The 19,799-nt window shown below is 56.1% G+C and overlaps 1 protein-coding gene across 6 annotated transcripts in view; it reads left to right on the top strand.

Moving 5' to 3' along the window:
- ARHGAP26 (Rho GTPase activating protein 26) overlaps positions 1–19,799 on the top strand; it is a 100,762-nt gene that overhangs the window by 11,823 nt on the left and 69,140 nt on the right. For all 6 annotated transcript variants that reach the window (XM_086851817.1, XM_086851819.1, XM_086851818.1 and 3 more), the window contains exons 2-10: positions 5,926–6,021; positions 6,905–6,966; positions 7,265–7,336; positions 8,397–8,498; positions 10,424–10,534; positions 10,699–10,803; positions 11,869–11,998; positions 12,272–12,372; positions 14,856–14,950. In XM_086851817.1, the coding sequence (XP_086707943.1) occupies positions 5,926–6,021; positions 6,905–6,966; positions 7,265–7,336; positions 8,397–8,498; positions 10,424–10,534; positions 10,699–10,803; positions 11,869–11,998; positions 12,272–12,372; positions 14,856–14,950 (874 nt within the window). The remainder of the gene's footprint in view (positions 1–5,925; positions 6,022–6,904; positions 6,967–7,264; positions 7,337–8,396; positions 8,499–10,423; positions 10,535–10,698; positions 10,804–11,868; positions 11,999–12,271; positions 12,373–14,855; positions 14,951–19,799) is intronic.

The raw sequence follows: 19,799 nt of genomic DNA, 5'->3' as shown, positions 1-19,799 counted from the left end.
TGGGAAGCCTTTCCAGGGGTCATTTACATCATTCCTGGGTTTTGTTTCCTGCATGTCCTGGCTGCTGGCAGCTCCTGCTCGCTCCCCTGCCATCACTGCCCTTCATCCCCAGCCACCATCATCACCTCTGTCCTCTCCCCACAGGTCCCTGAGTCAGGAGCTGCTGCAGCTCATTAAAATGACCTGATTAATGCAGAGCTGGGACAGGGACAGGCTGAGCACCTCATTTGGGAGTGAAAAGTCCTGTTAGGGTGAGTGGAGAGCATCAGCCAGGGTTTCCATGTGGGACAGGTGGGATGGAGAGGTCATTGCTTGGTGCTTCACATGCCCAGTGCTGAAGTCCCTCCAGGTGGGACCTTGGTGAGGGACACTTCATTAAGTGTGTCAGGGACACTTCATCAGCTCCATCTTTCCCCATGGCTGCTGCCTGTTTCTCCCCTGGCAGTGTCACAGCCCACAGAGGGGGAAAGGCAGAGCTGTTTCCATGAGCTGGGCTTCTGCAGTGTCTCACTGTGAGATCTGACTCACCAACGTGGCTTTGTTGCAATATCACTTGATGGGCGAGCGCTAAGAAAAGCTGAACAGGAAGGATGGAGAGAGGCTTTGCCTCTGTGGCAAAACAGGCTCAGCACCGGGCTCGGGGGTCCAGAGCCTGAGGAAGTCCAGGGCTGATTCAGTGTTGAGAAGTGGGGCAGAAGGGCAAGGGTTCCACTGACCATCAGCTTCCTCAAACCAGGAGAGAGCAGGAGAGCGGCTGGAGCAGTGGGACTTGAAGGAAGTGGCTTCTTGCCTCGGTGCTGCTGCAGCCCTGGCCCTGCTGCAGGATGTCACCCTGGACTTGCTGGACCGGCAGCTTGGGCCCTGATGGTCCTTCTGGCTCCACTTCCCTTGGATCTCCAGTGCCTTCCATCAGGAATCTTGGGAAGCTTTGCAAAAACATCCTGGCCTGGCAGAACTCCCAAGATAACTGCAAGCATTATTGATTTGGGGGTGGCATGATGACGTGGCCGGGGTGCTGGGCTGGTGGGGATAATTTTAGCTGTGCAGCCAGGCAGTCCTTCCAAGGGACAACTTTGTTTTCCAGGAGACGCAGAACCTTTATCTCTTCAAATACCGTGGCAATAATTTGTGTCCTCAGCGTGCTGCTGAGCTCTGATCTGCTGTGTGAGCCTGGTCAATGGTGCCATTCAGCCCACAAAGGGTTCTCTGTGCTCGGGCAAACGCTGCCGTACGGAGCCACGCTGGGTGTGGAATCCGGGCAGATGGGGATGCCTGGGCTGGCAGCAGTGCCCAGCGCTCTCCTGGCTGCAGGACCAGGCTGAGCCGGGGCTCTGGCACCTCCTGCACCTCTTGGGGCATCTTGGGCAGAGCTGCAGGTTATTCTGTGCTTTGGCACACCTGAGCGGTTCTGGAGCGTGGTTTGTAGGAATGTGTGTTTGTGAACTTGCCGTGGTGGGGTTTGGCCTCCCTGGGTGTGCTGCTGAGACCAGGCTCAGCTGGAGGCTGTGTGTGTGGAGCAGGCACCCAAATGGGGTCTGGGGAGCTGTGGGGCTGCATCAGCCATGCTCTCCCTGCCTGGGGGGACTGCAGGGTCTGTGCCCTTGGCCCTGGTCCTTGGGGTCACCTTGTGGTCTTTGGCATCCCCTCACCTCCATCTCTGGCGTGTGCCAAGCCGTGGCAGCCTCTCCATGGCTTCTGTGCAGAAGGTGAGGGCAGGAGCTGTGCTGGAGGTGGGGTGGGCTCTTCCCATCTGGTTTTATAGATTTGCTCAGGATGATTCAGAGGGGGAACCTGCCAGCAGCTGCTGTCCCATCCTAAACCACTGATTAACTCCAACCACCTGGTGGAGAAGTTGTTTAATAAACAAATCAGTGCTAATTCTGCATGGAAGCGACTCTGGGATCAGGCCCAGAGCAGCGCGTTGTCTCGTGGGAGTGGGGCTTTGTTGACCTTGCTGGGGAGAGCAGAGAGGGGATTTAAACCTTCTGGAGCAAATGAAGCGTTTGATGATGCTGCCCTGGCGCTTGGTGCTGACCCCAGCGCTGCGAGGGCTGGGGCTGGGCGGGTAAAGCTCCATTCTGGCAGCTGCAAACTCTGTGTGCAGCCAGGAGCTCCTTGTCACTGCATTCCTGCACGAGCTGGGGACCGGCTTGGATGAGTGTCCCATGCAGGGTGCTCACATCCAGGGGCCATTCCCAGCTCTGACCTTTCCCAAAGCCCTTCCCTGGGTATCCCTGAGCTGCAGGAGCGTTGTGTGACCCCAGGGAGGGGTGCTGTGCTCGCTGTGGGGACAGACACCATATTGCTGCTTTCTAAGCACCCTTGGCAGGCTGTAATCCTGGTTTGGCCGCCGATTAGAGCGGCTGCTCCCTGGATTACCCATCCTGGCTGGCCCCTGTGCCTGCTCTGTGCTGGCTGTGGGGCTGTGCAGGTGCTGTGTCCTGTTCCCTGCAGCCAGCTGTGCACTGCTGACCCCCAGATGTGCCCTGCTTCGGGCAGGGGGCTGCTGCTGGGGACGGGCATTGCCCTCCTGTCCCTGTCCAGGGGCTTGCAGGGGACAGCCTGAGCCTGCTGCTCCTGTGTTCTGTGCTGTGGGGAAGGAAGGGGCAGGAGTGTCAGTTCCTGTTGTCCACTTGAACATTAAATATAGGCTGTTAAGCAGTTTTCTTTGCAGGAAGTGTAGAAATCCCGCTCGGTGTGAGCGGAGCCCGGAGCTTGCCTTGCAGCAGCATCCTCTGCCCCTTCTGCAGCAGCATTAACCCTTCATGGCCAGACTCAGCAGCAGCCTTGTCTTTAACCTGAACCCCCCATCCTGCTGCTCCTCCCCTGTCCTGGGTCCGGCTGAGCCAGAGCTCTTTGCTCTTTCCAACTCATGTGGCAAACTGGCTGCAGAGTCAGCTCTGGGGAGAGCCCCCAGCTCTGGGCCAGCAGCTGCACTTTTCCCTGGCTGACCTGATCTTTCCAACTCGGGGTCAGGCAGCAGGAGCAGGCAGGGGGGGACATTTGCCTGCCTCCATCTCATTTTGATGTGCTGGGGCTCCCCTCGGTGTCCTGTCGTTGTTTCTGGGGTGCTGACTGCAGGCCTGGCTGGGATGGGATGGGGTGGGATGGGATGGGGTCACCCCTGGGGTGCTGCACTCAGGGAGGAGGGTTGGGAAATCAGGACACTTCCTTCTACAAATGGCCTTTCTCAGTCATTCCAAATTCCTTTGGAAGAGGCTTTTTATGTAAAAAGCAACCACTTCAGTCTCCTTGCAGTAACAGCAGCCACTTCCCAGAAAGACCAAACTCTCAATAGCTGAGGAGGAGGGGGACACGGGGAGCACGAGGTGCTGCTGGTCCCTTGCAGGATTCCTGGGGGCTGGAGAAGGTCCCTTCAGGCAGGTTTGGAGGGAGCCCTGGAGCTGGAGGTGTGTGCCTGGGGTGGAATTCAGGCTGATCCCTGGCTGCAGAGGAGGAGGAGAGCAGGGTGACCCCATGGCTGGCTGTGAGGGAGCAGGGACAGGCAAAGGGGTTATCTGAGGCTGCTTCCAGGAAAAGCTGCTGCCCTCTGACCTGCTGGGAGCTGTCCCCCTTCCTGCTGCTCCTGAGGTGCATGGCCAGGGTGCATCTCTTTTAAAAGGACATTTTATTTAGGTCCTTGGTTGCTGTAGCTGTGCAGGTGGATTTGTGTGTGCCAGTTTTCCCAAAGGGATTGTCCCATCCTCCCCAGCCCAGGTGGGAAGAGGGAGCCATGGGAGGTGATGATGATGATGATGATGATGATAACCTGATCAGGTTGTGTTGCTCAGGCAGAAGGATTTTTCAGGCTTTTTGTGCTGTTTTTCCCTGCAGCTATGGTTGACTGATCAAGCCAGCAGAGAACTTGGAAGGAAAACTTGCCAGCCCTCGGTGCAGCCCTGGTGTGACTCATGTGCAGTGTCAGGGTGGTTTTGCTCGTGCATGAGAGGAAGCAGCAGATTCTGTTGAGCCTTTGCAGGATTTTGGGTTTGCTTTTTCACAGCCCTGGGAAAGAAGAACCCTCAGGATCTGAGGCTCATTGAGGGGCTGTCCTGTTCTCCCTGTGCCTTCCTGCTTCCACAGCAGGGCTGTTGATTTGATTTTGGGCTATTGTCCCAAAATGTAGGTGAGGGGCTCCAGCTTTTATGAAGAGGGGATGCTGGGGCATGGGAGGGTCTGACAGCAGCCCAGGGAGGATGTGGGGCCCCACAGGGTGGGCACAGCTGCCCCTCTCTCCTTTGGCCAATCCTGCTGCTAATTTTATCCTTTATCGCTGTCACTCCAAGAGTTATCTCCCTCTCCCCCTGCCTCTCCCTTGCCTATTTATAAGCACCGTGGGCCACTGCTGTCAGGGCTGCTGGCTCCAAAGGCTTCTTGGCCTTGCCTTGCCTCGTGCCTGGTCCCAGAGCTGCTCCTCACTCTCAGGTGGAGGAGAGGCTCAGCTCATCCCCCAGCTGTTCATCCCTGTGCTGCAGCAGCCTCCAGCTCTGGGGTCCTGCCCAGCCTGGGGTGGGCACGAGGGCTGTCACATCAGGCCTGCTTGGCACATGGAATGTGGCCAGGGGCTCGGGGTTTGGGGGTCAGCAGGGGCTGGGGGGGAGGAAATGGCTCCTCAAATCATTAACATCATCTTGGTGGTTATTCCAGGGCAGGCAGGAGGGGCTGGCTGAGAGTCCCCGAGCCCTGTGCTGCCCCAGCAGTCTCTGGGGAGGGAAGGAGGCTGTTCTGCTGCTGACACCAGCACGGGCACGTGGAAGGGAGCAGGGAGAGCTGCACGGGTCCCAGTGCCCTTTGCTCAGCCCTGAGCTGAGCTGGAGCAAACCCTCCCACCCTCCCGAGTCTCCCTTCTCAACCCTGCCCAGGAACACCTGGAAGCTTCCCCCAAAAACTGGGGGCTCTTCCCAGTGGGGGCTCCTGGCACGGGAAGGGTGTAAAAGCCATGCTCATTCCATCCTCCAGGGAGCAAAGTGCAAATCCTGTTACGTGTGAACCTTTTCCTTGAAGAAGCCCCCTCTGTACTTTTCCACTGGGAAAGCTCCCGGGGATTTCCCTGTCCCTGCCTGCCTTGGCTGGCTGATTTCCTGCTGCCTTAGGAAGCACTTGTGTGAAGGCAGCTGGGACTGGACTGGGCAGGATTAACCCCAGGGCTGTCAGCAGCGATACTGGGAAAACAGCTTTAATGCTTGGAGAAAGTTGCCAGCTCCCTTATCCCGTGGGGAAAGCAAACCACTTGGACTCTGCTGTGGTTATCTCTTGGCTGTTGGTGTCTGAGAGGAGGAAATGGCCTCTGTGTGCACACACGTTTTCCACTGATGATGGGAAAGGGGGAAAATCCATGGAATTTTGGGTTTTGAGTGAAGAAACGCACGGGGAAGTGAACGCTGTGTCTCGCTCCCAGCGGCGGTGCCGGCAGGGACACGGTGGCCCCGTGGTGGCCAGGACAGGCTGTGTGTGCCAGGTTAACAGGGCTGCTCTGGAAATCCTGCATCCACTCAGGTCACTGCCAGTAAGAACTTAATAGGATCCAGATCTCGGGGAGAATCTGCAGCTTGGGCAGCAATAAAGCTCTGTGCTGCTGTCCTCCCTCAGTGGGACAGGATGGCACAGCTGCCATCTCTTGGGGGGCAGTGTCACTGTCTTGTCACCATTGCTGCTGCCCCGTGGCTCTAGCTCTGAGCTCTGGGGTGCCTCTTTTGGTGTTGTGGGGTTTCATCTCCTGTGGGATATTTTGGGGGTGCTGACAGGGCTGTGTCCCTGGGGTGGCTGCAGAAGGGCAGCGCTCTGGGGCTTCCCTGGTGCCAGGGTTCCCTCGGACGGGTCCCTCTGTGGGTATTTCCCGATGGGATCATGTGTCTGCCTGCATCCTGCTGTTTGGGGACTTTCCCATTTGTGACATCCCCGTTTTCCCTGCTCCTGCTCTCACAGACCTGTCGGCCGCCAAGCGCAAGTTCGCGGATTCCCTCAACGAGTTTAAATTCCGCTGCATCGGCGACGCTGAGACGGATGATGAGATCTGCATCGGTGAGTCCTGCTGCTCCTGGAGCCACCCGAGCAGGGCACAGCAGGGAAACACCCACGGGGACACCAAGGAATTGGTCTGGGAGCAGCACATTCCTCCTGTTCAACAGCAGCAAAGCCTTCCCCAGGGAATCAGCTGTTGCTGCTTGGCCTAAATCTGTCCCTGCCAGACAGGAAAGGGAGAAGATTGCCCGTATCTGAAACCATCTCAGCTGGATGTTGTGCAGTGGAGAGGAGAATCTGGGGGTGGTTGTGGCTGGGTACACTGCTAGGGGGTGTGCTCTGAAGCACAGGAGCAGCAGCCTCGCTGCTGGAGCTCAGGAGCCCGTGCTCGAGGGAATCAGCAGTGCCCAGCCTGGCCTCGCTCCCTGGGCTAAGCCTGGCTCTGCCACGGAGCTTCTCCTGGCACGGGGCAGTGCCTGCAGCCTCTTCCCTCTCTCACCCTGCTCCTGCCCCAGCTGAACTTTTAGAGCTTATTGTGCACATCATCTGGAGCCAGGAGAGCAAAGAAGCTTTAGCCCTGATTTAACTTTGCTCGTTTATTTGTGCCCAGTCTCTCAGCAGAAATAGCTCCTCATCCAGCTCTCCCTGGTGCCGTGCCCCTCGTGTGCTGGCCATGGCTGGGGGCCAGTGCTGTGCTCTGGGGCTGCTTGGTGACTGACTTGGGTAGGGCAGCTTTGGGCTGAGGATGTTGCTCTCTGGAGGAGGCAGCCTGGTCCTGGGGATGCTCTGCTGCTCTCCTGTAGGCAGCAGGAACCTTTCTAGGGAGAGAGCAAAGATAATGAAAACCCACAACCCCTCCTCCCAAAAACACATACAAAACCCCTCTGAGCAGTTTCTGTTGTTAAAAATGGGATGTTGAACGCTGACTCTGTGTCTCTTCCAGCCAAGTCTCTGCAGGAGTTTGCCACGGTGCTGCGGAACCTGGAGGACGAGCGGATGCGCATGGTATGGCCCCAGAGCAGGGGTGGTGGCACCTGGGACAGCGTGGTGACAGTGACTGCCAGCCCCAGGGCTGGAGCTGCAGGGCAGGGCACAGGAAGGGGAGGGTGGGTTTGGTGGGGGAAACCTGAAAAACATCAGGAGTGGAGTTTTGATGCTGGAGAGCGGGCAGTGCTGCCGCTGGGGGGGCTCACAGGTTTGCAGGGATGGGAGGGGTGAGGCCTGTGGGTGTCTGGGGCTGTGGAAGGGTTTCCATGGGAAAGCTGAGGAGCAGCAGGTGAGCTGGGCCTGTCTTTGCCCCCAGATCGAGAACGCCAGCGAGGTGCTGATCACGCCGCTGGAGAAGTTCCGCAAGGAGCAGATTGGGGCTGCCAAGGTAAGGCAGGCAGTGCCCCCCGGAGCTGGCCAGGAGCTGGCACACTGCAGGATGGGCTCAGGCGTGGGAGGAGGCAGCGTGCTGCTGCGGGATGGACACGGGGGCCATGCAGCTCCTGGGAGGTGCCTCAGTGTTCTGAGTTCACCCACAGCCAAATAACGTGCCAAGGGCAAAAAACTTCATGCCAGCTGAAGCCAACTTTTTTCCTTACTGCGAGGAAGAATTAGGATTTTTTTGGAGGGGCTCACATTTTCCTGAGTGCCCCAGGCTGCACTCCCCACCCCAAAGCATGGCTGGGGGCTGCACGGGAACTCGGACGCTTCTGGCAGGACGGGGAAGCGCCGGTGTGGCTGAGGGCGGCTGCGAGACAGCCTGGCCCCCCTCCTCTTGCTTTCCTGCCTTTGTTCTGAAATGAAAACCACTGTCTGTGGCTCCCCTGTTGTTATAACAACCTGCTGCTGCCTGCAAGCAGCTGATGGCAGCGCCCGGGGCCGCACGGCAGCGGTGCCAGCCCGGCCTCGTGCGGCTGGAAACCAAACACGGAGCATCCTCCAGAATGGACCTGCTGACGAGCATGGACTGGGCCCTGGGGTACTGGGGTGGCCAGGCTGGGACCAGAGGTGCAAAGGAAAGGGGAGTTGGAGTCCTGAATGCTCCTGCCACAACAGAGGTGCTGTGCCACTGTCCCACGTGCCACGGCTGAGGAGCTCTTGCCAGGGGTGGTGGGCTGGGCTGGGGGATTGTGACAATGTTCTGCTTAGAAAGAACTTTTCCTCTGTTGTGTTTGGACCTGGATCTGGATGTTTTACCAAGCACTGGGCCCCAGGAATAGAGGAGGGGTTCCCTCAAGCCATGGCTTTTGGCAGCATAAGCTGCTTTCCTGGAGCTGCCTGATGCTGGCAGATAAAAGCAGCCTCACCTGCTTCCAGCTGCTGCCCCCAGGTGCTGTCTCATGCTGCTCCCACCTGGGGCTGCCATCCTGCCCAGTGCCACAGGGATGCTGTCCCACCTGCTCTGGGGCTGCTGGGTTCAGTGCCACGCTTTTTGTTCTGTTTTGCAGGATGCCAAAAAGAAATATGACAAGGAGACTGAGAAATACTGTGGTGTCCTGGAAAAGCACTTGAATTTGTCTTCCAAGAAGAAGGAGTCCCAGCTTCAGGAGGTGAGAGCAACCTCTGAGTTTCCATGTCTGACTGTGGAGAGCTTTTTGAATGCCTCACACAGCTTATAACAATGATTGTCCTGGCTGTAAACTCATTTTTTTCCCTCATTCTGGCTGTGGGTGCTGGGTTTTCCCCTTTTCCTGTAATGAAAGGATATGGAGCTGTCTTGGTGAGTAAATCAGAGAGATCCCAAAATGGATAGCAATCAAAAAGGAGAGAGGGTTTATAATTAAAGAGTGTAACAGAAAGGAACTGGTTCTGCTGCAGGCTTCCCATGTGCCAGCACAAATCATGGATGTCTGGTCTCCTCTGCAAGAGCCTGCTCTGCTTTGTGCTCCAGGGGAGGAGGGATCAGGCTTAGTGCCTTAAACTCTTTAAGAGCCATCAGTGATTGAGGAGGTGGTTAGCTGTGGTGACAAGTGCTCCTGCTGGAGGAGTGTGCTGAGTTTTCAATCACTTCTTTCAAGCCTGGAGCTCCCAGAGCTGGGTTGGTCCTGCAGGATCTGTGTCCTTGCCTTTGGGCATGGTGCAGGTGCTCTGCTGCTCCTTACTGGGGCACTGCTGGGCACGGGGCTCCTGCACCCAGGTACACCATGAAATTCAGAAATTCCTCAATACCTGTGGCACAGGGGATCATCTTCTGCAAATCAGGGCTGAGGAGGGCTCGGGATCTGGGCAGAGGTGGTTGCAAGCTAGCCTTGTCCTTGGGGTTTGGAATAACTCCCCACGTGGAAGTAGCCACGTGTCCCAGGGAGTGGTGGGTTCTGAATGAGCCTGAGCCCTTGGGTGGGTTTGTGTTTGGGATTCTGGGGCACAGGAGCTCGAGGAGTTCTGCCTGGGGAGGGGAGGATCCATGGGCAGCTGTTAGAGCTGTGAGCCTGTGCCAGAGCACAGCCCTGAGGGGCTGCCTGGAGGTGCCTCAGGGGATACAGGTGGGATCAGGATGGGATGTGTGTGGGATGCTGGGTGGGATTTGGGATCCTGGGTGGGATTCTGTGAGGGATGCAGCACAGGATTCAGGATTCTGTTGGTGATTCTGTTGGTGATTCTGTTCGGGATTCTGTTCGTGATTCTGTTTGGGATTCTGTTTGGGATTCTGTTTGGGATTCTGTTCGGGATTCTGTTGGGGATTCTGTTCGGGATTCTGTTGGTGATTCTGTTGGTGATTCTGTTGGTGATTCTGTTCGGGATTCTGTTGGTGATTCTGTTCGGGATTCTGTTGGGGATTCTGTTCAGGATTCTGTTCAGGATTCTGTTTGGGATTCTGTTTGGGATTCTGTTCGGGATTCTGTTTGGGATTCTGTTCGGGATTCTGCTGGGTTTGTTGGGATGCAGAGGGGATGCTGATGCTGTGCAGGTGCGCTGGAGCAGCGCTGGCTGCTGGTGCCATCTGGTGGCATCTCCCAGTCAGACCCTGCCTCGGGCTGCTGCCGGGAGGAGCCTGCAGCCGCTGGGAGCAGCTCCCGGCTCAGGTGCTGGCTCCTGTTCCCCCGTGCACTGGGAAATGTATTGGTGTGGTGTTTGTAGTGGTTTGTGTGGCTCAGACCCCACCGAGAGAAGGGCTACCTCAGAAAGGGGATTCAATGTGGAGCTGTGAAATGTGGATGTGACATCCCTGGTGAGGGGGAATGCTTCCCAGAAAAGGGAGAGTTGCCTTTGCTTCTTTGCTTGCCAAGCTCATGGTGATTTCCATTTTCTCACCTCTGCTGTGTGTTTTCTACCCAGCTGTTGGGGAGCTGAGACCCACACCCATTTTCCTCAGCTGAAGGAAGAGCGTGCTCATGTGGATCTGATTTTTGTTTATTGCTGTGCCACCTGTCCAGCTGGGGCTGGGGGCTGGAGCTGGGTTTGCTGTGCTTGTGTTCCCATCAGAGCCAGCTCTGCTCCTTCCTGAGCTGCTGTTTCCTCTGCCACCCCTCTGCAGGCAGACAGCCAGGTGGACCTGGTCCGGCAGCACTTCTACGAGGTCTCCCTGGAATACGTCTTCAAGGTGCAGGAGGTGCAGGAGAGGAAGATGTTTGAGTTTGTGGAACCTGTAAGTGAGCTGGGGCTATGTGGTGAGATGGGGTCCTGGCAGGGCAGGGGGCCCAGCCTGCCCCACAGCCCCTCTCCCCAGGGCCCTCCAGGCAGACCCCTCCCCTCAGCAGTGCTGCCTCTGGGTCTCCACTGACCCTCCCCATTTGCTTTTTCCCAATGCAGCTCCTGGCCTTTCTGCAGGGGCTCTTCACGTTCTACCACCACGGCTACGAGCTCGCAAAGGACTTCAGCGACTTCAAGACAGAGCTGACAATCAGCATCCAGAATGTGAGTGTGTCCAGGGTGTCCCTGTGTGCAGGGTGTCCCTGTGTCCAGGGTGTCCCTGTGTCCAGGGTGTCCCTGTGTCCTGGGTGTCCCTGTTTCTGGGGTGTCCCTGTTTCTGGGGTGTCCCTGTGTCCTGGGTGTCCCTGTGTCCTGGGTGTCCCTGTGTCCTGGGTGTCCCTGTGTCCGGGGTGTCCCTGTGTCCTGGGTGTCCCTGTGTCCTGGGTGTCCCTGTGTCCAGGGTGTCCCTGTGTCTGGGGTGTCCCTGTGTCCAGGGTGTCCCTGTGTCCTGGGTGTCCCTTTGTCTGGGGTGTCCCTGTGTCCTGGGTGTCCCTGTGCCTGGGGTGTCCCTGTGCCTGGGGTGTCCCTGTGCCCGGGGTGTCCCTGTGTCCAGGGTGTCCCTGTGTCCTGGGTGTCCCTGTGTCCTGGGTGTCCCTGTGTCAAGGTGTCCCTGTGCCCTGGGGTGTCCCTGTGCCCTGGGTGTCCCTGTGCCCGGGGTGTCCCTGTGTCCTGGGTGTCCCTGTGCCCCCTGCCCATCACTGTCAGTGTCTGGCAGAGCCACCTCACCTTCTGGTGTATTTTAATTAAAGAATGCCAAACTGGTTTAGGTTGGAAGGGACCTTAAATCCCATCCAGTGCCACCCCTGCCATGGCAGGGACACCTTCTGCTGTCCCAGGCTGCTCCCAGCCCCGTCCAGCCTGGCCTGGGACACTGCCAGGGATCCAGGGGCAGCCACAGCTTCTCTGGGCTATCTGTGAAGAGAAGAATTTTTTCCCAATACCCAATCTAAATCTCTCTTCTTTTAGTTTAAATCCATTTTCCTTGTCCTATCACTATTGGCCCATGTCAAAAATCACTCTCCCTCTTTTTGTAAGCCCTCTGAAAGTTCTGGAAGGCCTTGCCAATGGTTGTAATATTTTTGCTTTAGGAAGCACAGGGTGCTCTGTGGCTGCCCCTGGGCTCCCCAGTCCCATTTCCCACAGGGCTGTAGGGACCCAGCCCCACCCCAAGTGCTGCAGAGCCAGGCACTGCTCCCTGCCCTGGAGAAGACATTCCTGTTTAATTTTCAGACAAGAAACCGCTTTGAAGGAACGAGGTCAGAGGTTGAAGCTTTGATGAAGAAGATGAAGGAGAATCCCCACGAACACAAAAACATCAGCCCTTACACGATGGAGGGGTATCTCTACGTGCAGGAGAAGCGTAGGTGTTGGGCTGGGGGATGTGGTGGGTGGGAGCCTGGGGAAGGGGCACGAAGGCTGATTCAGCAGGTACAGAATCCCTGCAAGACAGGGATTGACCCAGGGAGGGGGGAATTCAGTGGGAATGTGGCAGCCAGGGAGAATCACTGCCACTGCCTTGTAAAAGTCCTTTAGGTACAGGAGTCTGGCACGTGAAATGATGGGTAAACACAGCAGGTCCTAATGTGAGGGCACTGAAACTGTTCTGGGCATGAACCCTGTGCTTGCTCTGCAGGTCACTTTGGCACTTCCTGGGTGAAGCATTACTGCACCTACCAGAGGGAATCCAAGCGCATCACCATGGTGCCCTTCGACCAGAAGTCGGGAGGAAAAGGGGTGAGTGCTGGCAGGGAGCAGCAGCAGAAGGAGCAGGATTAAAAGGGGTGAGTGCAGGGAGCAGGACTGGGTCCTGCCAGGGAACGTGTGGCACTGCAGCCTCTCCCAGGGCTCAACCTGTGCCACCTTTTTGGCAAGGTGACACAAGTGCAGTGAAGTGGGTCACATTCATTCCAGGCTGAGTGGCTGCCACACGGGGAATGAACTTGGCAACTGGCTTGAGAAAGAAAAGGCAGGAAACCCCCAGAGCCCACAGAGCTTTGCCAGCCACATGCACCCAGCACGCTCCAGCTCCAGGGGTGCCTGCTCCCCAGTGCCTCGTTCCTGCTCCAAGGCACGGACTAGAGAACCTGGTCATTGTTTTGCTCCTTCTCCATTGCCTGTGACTTGTCCAAGGCCAGGCTGGACAGGGCTTGGAGCAACCTGGTTGAGTGGAAGTGTCCTTGCCCATGGCAGGGAGTGGAACAAGATGAGATCTGAGTGCCCTTTCTACCCAAACCATTCTGTGAGTCTCTGCTGATCCTGTGACTCGGCCAATGAAGTTGTTTTGTTTTGGGCAGAGCCACAGGAGAGCCTGGAGCTCCAGTTGGCCCTGGGGAGGTGTGAGGAGCAGGGGGAGCAGTGGATGTGGGCTGTGGGGAGTATCCCAGTGCTCCCAGGGCAGGCTTTGCTCCTCTGGAGCCCTCCTCAGAGTTCCCAGCTGGGTTTGCAAACACAGTCCCCTTGCTGGGGAGTGCCTGGGGCAGCTGGACAGGCTCCCACACGGCTTCCTGCTGGCACAGGGAGCCGGCTGTGGGCAGGGAAGCTTCTAAAATTAATTTCCTCTTGCCTTGGAGCATCTTCATTATAGCTCAGCATTAACATATCCCAGCCCTGTAATCATCAGTGGCTGTCCTGTGTTTTGTCTGGTCCCTTCCCATTTCAGGGCTCTCCCAGCAGCCAGGGCCCCTCTCCAGGGCCAGGCTGGAGCCCCTGTGCAGGGCTGTGCTCACACTGTGACCTGCAGCACCCTGGTGTGGGACACTGCCCGTGCTGGGGCAGCCCTGGCTGTGGTGCCCACATGGACAGGTGAGCACAGAGCTTGCACTGGCACTGCTGCCAGGCTGCTGCACGAGGAGACCATCACTCCTGGCTCACAGCTGGTGCCAGCCCCCCATGACCCTGGGCCAGGGCTGGGTATTGGTGGCTTTGGAGCAGGGACTTTCCTGGAATTCTGGGCAGAGGGGGAGCAGCCTTGTGCCAGCAGTGGGGCAGGCTGGGGGCACCAGGACAGGCCACTGCCAGACCCTGGGGAGAACCTGCAGGGAGCTCTTGAGGGTCTGTGCTGGGTGCCTTGCCTGGTCCAGGAGCCTTCCTGGGGAGTAGGAAACCGTGGGAGCACGTGAGAGGGAATGAGGGCTTCTCCCCAAAACGGGGCAGGTCCAGAGCCCCACAGGGGAGCATCACAGCAGGGCCTGCAAGTGGGAACAGGAGGGGCTGGGAGCCACGGTGCAGCAGGAAAACAGAGGTGTGGTGGGATGAGATGAGTGGGACTGTGCCAGGAGCTGAGTGATGGTGGCAGTGGGCAGGAGTTTATGGATAAGAACCAGGGAGTCACCCTCCCTGCGGGGATTTATGGACATTCAGCTGTGGCACGTGAGGACCTGGGTTAGGGGTGGGCTGGGCTGTTCTGGGCAGCTTTTGGGCTCCGTGATCTTAGAGGTCTTTTCCAATCTAAGTGATTCTAAATATGTTTCCTGGAATAATGGTGATGTCAGGGAACAGGGTGGTCAGCCAAGGTGTCATCAGGAACAGCACAGAGAGCCCAGAAAAGTGTCTGTCTCCAGGAACTCCTTCAGAATTCATTTTCTCTTAAGTCATCAGTGGAATTTCACAGTTGCAGCAGAAGTGTCGGTGCTGGCAGGGGCTGAGGCAGGATTTCCTCCAGCAGAGGACAGCAGTGCTCACAGATCCTGCTGGATCACTGCTCAGCCCTGTGGAAATCCAGCACAGCTTGGATGCAAAGAGGCCTTCTCTGGATGGGAGAATGGTTTTGTCATTGCTTTGTTATATAATAAACATTTTAAGACATGTTTGCTCCTGTTAAGAGTCCTGGTGTGCACAGTTCTGCCAGAAACGCAGCGTGGAGTGCAAACTGCCAGCAGGTCTGCAGAGCGTTGTTCAGCAGTGGAAAATAAAGCTGATTTTGCCCAAAAGTTGTGGTCCAGCATTACCTGCCCACATGAAAAATGGGTTGTGTGGTGCTTAATGCACAGATTGAGTCATGAGCCCCCTGAAGGGAAGGCTCCTTGTGAAGGGCTTTGGACTAAATATGGATGAAAAGACAAGTCCTCCTGCCAGAGATACAAACAGATGTCTTTAGCAGGGTGGTGTTGCCAGATGCCCCCAGGTTTGAACCTGCTCATTGACAGAGGTGGCTGCTGGGGACAGGCCTGTGGTTGCTGGCTGTTCTTGGCCTCAGCTGGGATTTTGTCTCTTCTCAGGGGGAGGATGAGGCTGTCACCCTGAAATCCTGCACACGGCGGAAAACAGACTCCATCGAGAAGAGGTTCTGCTTTGATGTGGAGGCTGTGGATCGGTGAGTGCTGCCAGGAAGCTCCAGGGGCTGTGGTGGCTGTGTGGAGGGGAGGGCTGTGCTCCTGCACGTGGCTGTGGGACAGTTCCTGTGCAGTTGCCGTGTTTCTCCCCTTCAGTCACGCCCTCCGTGAGTGAGAGCCCTAGTCCATGGAATCACACCTTTCCAGCCACGTGCTCTCCGTGTACTGAGGCAGTGCTTTGGTTTACAGGTCTCTGACTCAAGTCTCTCTGACTTTAAGGGTGTTTTAGCACTTCTGCAGCCTCTGGCCACAGCAGGTGAGCAGTGGCCAGCCTGGAGAAGTGTTCTGTGGCTGCTCTGGGAGGGCTGTGCTGCCTCTTTCCAACGCTGGGTACGTGTTGGAATAGTGTCAGCTTTTCTGCTGGAGTGGCTGTTGCTGGTTCACCATGGATGGGTGATGATGGACCTCTGGCTTGTGCCTCCAGGCACTCTCACTCCTTTTTCCTGAAGAAGGAAACCACTTCTGCTGTGACTTACCACACAGCAGCTGGACCAGAGGTATGTGTGGATTCAAGCTCTGGCAGCCAGGAGTGAGAGCTGTTACCATACCAGTTAGCATGGTGCATGGCTGACCCATATAAACAGGAAAGGCAGGCTGCTGTTGCTATTCCAAGAGGAATTAGTCACTGCCCCGGGTCTCCCTCGCTGCAGAGGTTCACACAGTTCACAAAAGCCTGCTCCAGAGGCACTCACTGTGCTCTCCCAGCTGTGCCTGTCCGTGCTCCAGCTGCCCTCTCACCTGCAGGAATTCCCTGGAGGTCTCAGAAAAACCCAAGTTCATGAAAATGTGGGTGTTGAGTAAGCCCTGGTGGCTGTCCTGGCCAGGCTGGGCTCCGGCAGCGTTCGGTGCCAGCCCGTGGCAGGGAGGGCTCGGGGTGGGAGCTGAGCCTGCCTTGGCTGAAGGATGAGATAACCTGGGGCTGCCTCCCACTCTCTGGAGCTGTGCTTTTCTCCAGAAAGTTGCAGAATTTCTGCTGACACAGGAATTTTTATTTTTTTTTTGCTGTGCCCTGGGGATATTTTCTTATCATGTGAAAAGCAAACTAAAAGCGGGAGAAGGAGAATGGAGCCACAATAATTTACCTCAGCGTGTTCAGAGGCAGCTGAAGCTTCCCTTGATGTTTGGAGCCTGCCAGGCACGGGATCAGGAGCTGCTCCAGAGATCTGCTGTGCTCCATGTAAATCATGGCAGGGGAGTAGCACAGGAAGGGGAAACCTGAGGAGTTTCTCCTTTCATGTCCACACTCCTGCTGCAGGGATTTGCCTGAGAGGGCAGGGGAGCAGGACACACCTGAAGGAAAAAGCTGTTTTTTCCCAATATACAGGCAGCTCTGCATTCTCTTGTATCAGAATTTGTCACTAGATGTCTAAAACATTGGGTATTCCCAAGATGGACTTGAGAAGAAGAGGAAGCAACAAGTTTTTCTGGGCACCACCAGGGCATCAGGCCCTGCTGTCAGTGCAGGGTGTGCTGGAGATCACCTTCACCCTGCCAGGCTCCCAGGGCTGGGCTGTTCCACAGCTCTGGGGACAGCCTGGAGGTGGCAGCCTCGGCTCTTGCTGCACAGAAATGGGCTTTTGTCAGCCTTGGGAACTCAGACACCTCGGGCTGCTGGGCTGGAGCTCAGCACTGACACCCTCAATAGCACCAGCTCAGAGCTGTTCCTTCTTAGGTGGGAAAAAAAGTGTGGTTTTTCTCCTGTAAAGATGATTCAGCACAACCAAGCTGGAAATCTGGAGCCTGGTCTGTTATTACAGCATTGCTTCCTTGTCACAGAATCCCAGAATAGTTTTTGTTGGACCTTAAAACTCATCTCATTCCGCCCCCTGCCATGGGCAGGGACACCTTCCACTAGAGCAGGTTGCTCCAACCCCCATCCAACCTGGCCTGGCATTTACAAATAGTTCTTGTGTTCAATGTAGCAAGTTAGAGATTATTGTAGCACAATATGTTATATTGTGTTGTTACAGCAAAATGAACCCCAGAATGGTGTCCCAGGGTGAAATACACCCCCAGTGTGATGGATACTGTGTTTTACTGTTAATGCTCTTTTTTTTTCATTAACTAAACTTGTTTGTAGTCTCTGCACGTTAAATTAGATTTGTAAACAAGGTGAACAGGGATGACAGCCAGTGTCTTACAAAATGAGCCTGGGGAGGAGGAGTATGTCATTTGACTGATGACAAGGGCCTTGTCATTTAGGATAATGTAGGTCACTGCTCTGGGCCAGAAGCAAACTGCTTCCAGGTGCCAGCTGGCTTTTAGGGGAGCAGGAGGCTTTCAAATGCAGGCCTTGGCCTCTTGGTGGGTCACGAGGGCAGTGAACTGTGCAGGTACCAGCCCTGGACTCTGCCTGGTGCACAGTGGCATTGCAGAACCAGAATCACAGAGTCACTGAAGTGGGAAAAGACCCCCACAGCATCGAGTCCAGGCTGTGCCTGATCCTCACCTGTCCCCAGCCCAGAGCACTGACCAGCCCTTCCCTGGACACCTCCAGGGATGGGCACTCCAAACCTCCCTGAGCCCCCTGTCTGTTGAGAAATCCTTCCTGAAGGAATTGGCACGGTGGCTGGGTGGTTGGCATGGGGGTGGGAGAGCTGCCAGGCACCTGCCAAGTGCTCCCCTCAGCAGATGGATTTCCCCAGGAGGGCTGGTGGCCTTGCTCTGGGAGTGCAGCTGCCAGGGCCAGGGCTCTGACTGTGGCAGGACCTGTTCCCTGCTCACCTGGACCTGTTCCCTGCTCACCTGTGCCAGGTGAGCCCAGCTCTGCCGTGTCCCCGGGCCTCTCGTGCGGTGCAGCCTGTCCCCGTTCCTCTGCCGGTGTCACCTTTCCAGTGACCTTTCAAACAAAGCCTCAGGGCTGTCACAGCTGGGGAGGGATGGCTTGTCACAGTCAGGGATGAGGCTCTTTCCCCTTGGTGGCCACGGTGGCCCCGATCCCTTGCTGGTGGCTGAGCTGGAGCTGCTCTGGGCTCCGTGTGGACGCTCAGACTTGCTGAGCTCAGGGTCAGTTTCCCTCTTAATTCCATTTTTGGGGCCACCTGTGGCTGCTGGTGCCTGGCCATGGCCCTGGGGTGGAGTCTGGGCTGCACTGCTGTGCTCAGGCTCAGAGCATCTCTGTGCACTCAGCCCAGCTCAGCCCCTGTTGTTATTGCACTCTCGTGTGTTTCCATCAGCAGTTTAGATTGTCTCGCTGTGATAAGCTGCTACAGCAGTTGGAAGTTCTTATCTGTTTCTATTGCTTTCCTTATTTGTTTGTTTTCCTGGAAGAAGGAAAAGCTATTGCAGTTTCTCATTTTCTCAGTGTGCTTAGTCACAGCTCCTTAAGGCCAGGCCATTTGTCACAAAAGCTGAGATATTGAGAAAATTCAAATTTCCTGTGTGGTCTTATATGGAAAAATCTTCCATTTTTAGATTGTAACATATTGAAAATACTCTTTCTTATTAAGTGTTTGCCATGTTCTGCTCTGGTCTCACCCTCCTACACTCACTCCATTTTGATATGAATTTCTTCTGATCCCAAAATGTCCCTTCCCCTCCTTGTGTCCCAGAAAAAGGCAAAGGGGTTTGGTGCCCGCAGGTGGAAATGTGGGATGCAGCACCTAGGAGTGAATCAGCAGGTCCTGGCTCTTGTTTGCCACAGCAGCTCAGGTTTGTGCACCTTGGGTGACAGATCCAGGAGGGTGTCCTGCTGTCCTGAGACACGGCTGGGGTGGCTCCAGGTGGCTCCAGGCGCATCTCTTGTTGGGAGGAGGTGGGAGCTGCCCACAGCAGAATCTGTATTCATTGTATGTTATCTCTGTAAATAATTACCTGTCACCCCCAGTACTCAGGGCCATTTGTTGGGTGAGGGGACAGATCTGTTTTGTTTCTTTTTTGGGGAGGGATGTCAGAGCAGGTTTTGCCGTGGCTGGAGGAGATAACGGCGGTGAGGAGCTGTGGAAGGGGCTCGGTGAGGATGGTGCTGTTTGCAGGCAGTGATCCCAGCAGGGCTGCTGCTGCTGGCAGAGGCTGCTCCAGTGCCATCCGACCTGGCAGTGAGCACATGGAGCCCCGTGGGCATCATTGGCCACATCCATAATGAATGAGGTGTAATGTGTGGGTGCATTTTAAATTTATCGCAGCCAGGAAGATGGCTCTGCTCAGGAAAGTGATGCAATGGGTGCCCTGGCAAGTAAACACTGGGGGAGGAAATGCAGAGCTATTTGCATTGGAAATCGGGTTTGATTCAGCTTCACAGCCCCTCCCCTCATGCTGTTAAAGAAGTTTGACTTTGAAGTGAAGCCCTAGGAGTTGATATCTGCTCAGAGGCTGAACAAACGTTTTGCTGTTATCACCTGTGCCCTGTGCTGGGGGAACCTGGCACTGCCACTCTGGGACCCTGCTCTGCCACTGGGAGCCCAGTGCCCAGCATGCCATGAATGGAGGGTTTAAATGCCTCTGTTCTAATGGCTTGGCTAAAGAGACAGAAATCCCAGAATTTCCTTCCTGTGTGTCCCTAGCTGGGCTAGAACCCTTCCAGGGCTTTCTGAGTGAGGTGTCTGTGCCTTCAGCAGCAGCTTGGCTTAAAGTCAGACCCAAGCCCAGGCTGAAGTGGCCACTGCAGCTCCTCAGGTACCAGGGACTGCTCTTGAGTCACTTTGTACCTGCACAGGGAGCTCTGTGCACTGCTTTGAACATATTTGCTGTCGGATGAGGAGCGTTTTCCCTCTCAGATGGGGCAATGGTTAAGTGGTTTCCTCTTCCCTCTGAAGTGAGTTAACTTCCAAACCACTAAGCTGGTGAGTATTGACTGACTCACCAATGGGATTAGCAGAGATCAAGCACATT

Source organism: Cyanistes caeruleus, chromosome 15, assembly GCF_971803275.1.
Source record: "Cyanistes caeruleus chromosome 15, bCyaCae1.hap1.1, whole genome shotgun sequence".
Classification (NCBI taxonomy): domain Eukaryota; kingdom Metazoa; phylum Chordata; class Aves; order Passeriformes; family Paridae; genus Cyanistes; species Cyanistes caeruleus.
Note: the sequence above shows the minus strand (reverse complement) of the source record. Positions and strands in the feature narration are given on the sequence as shown.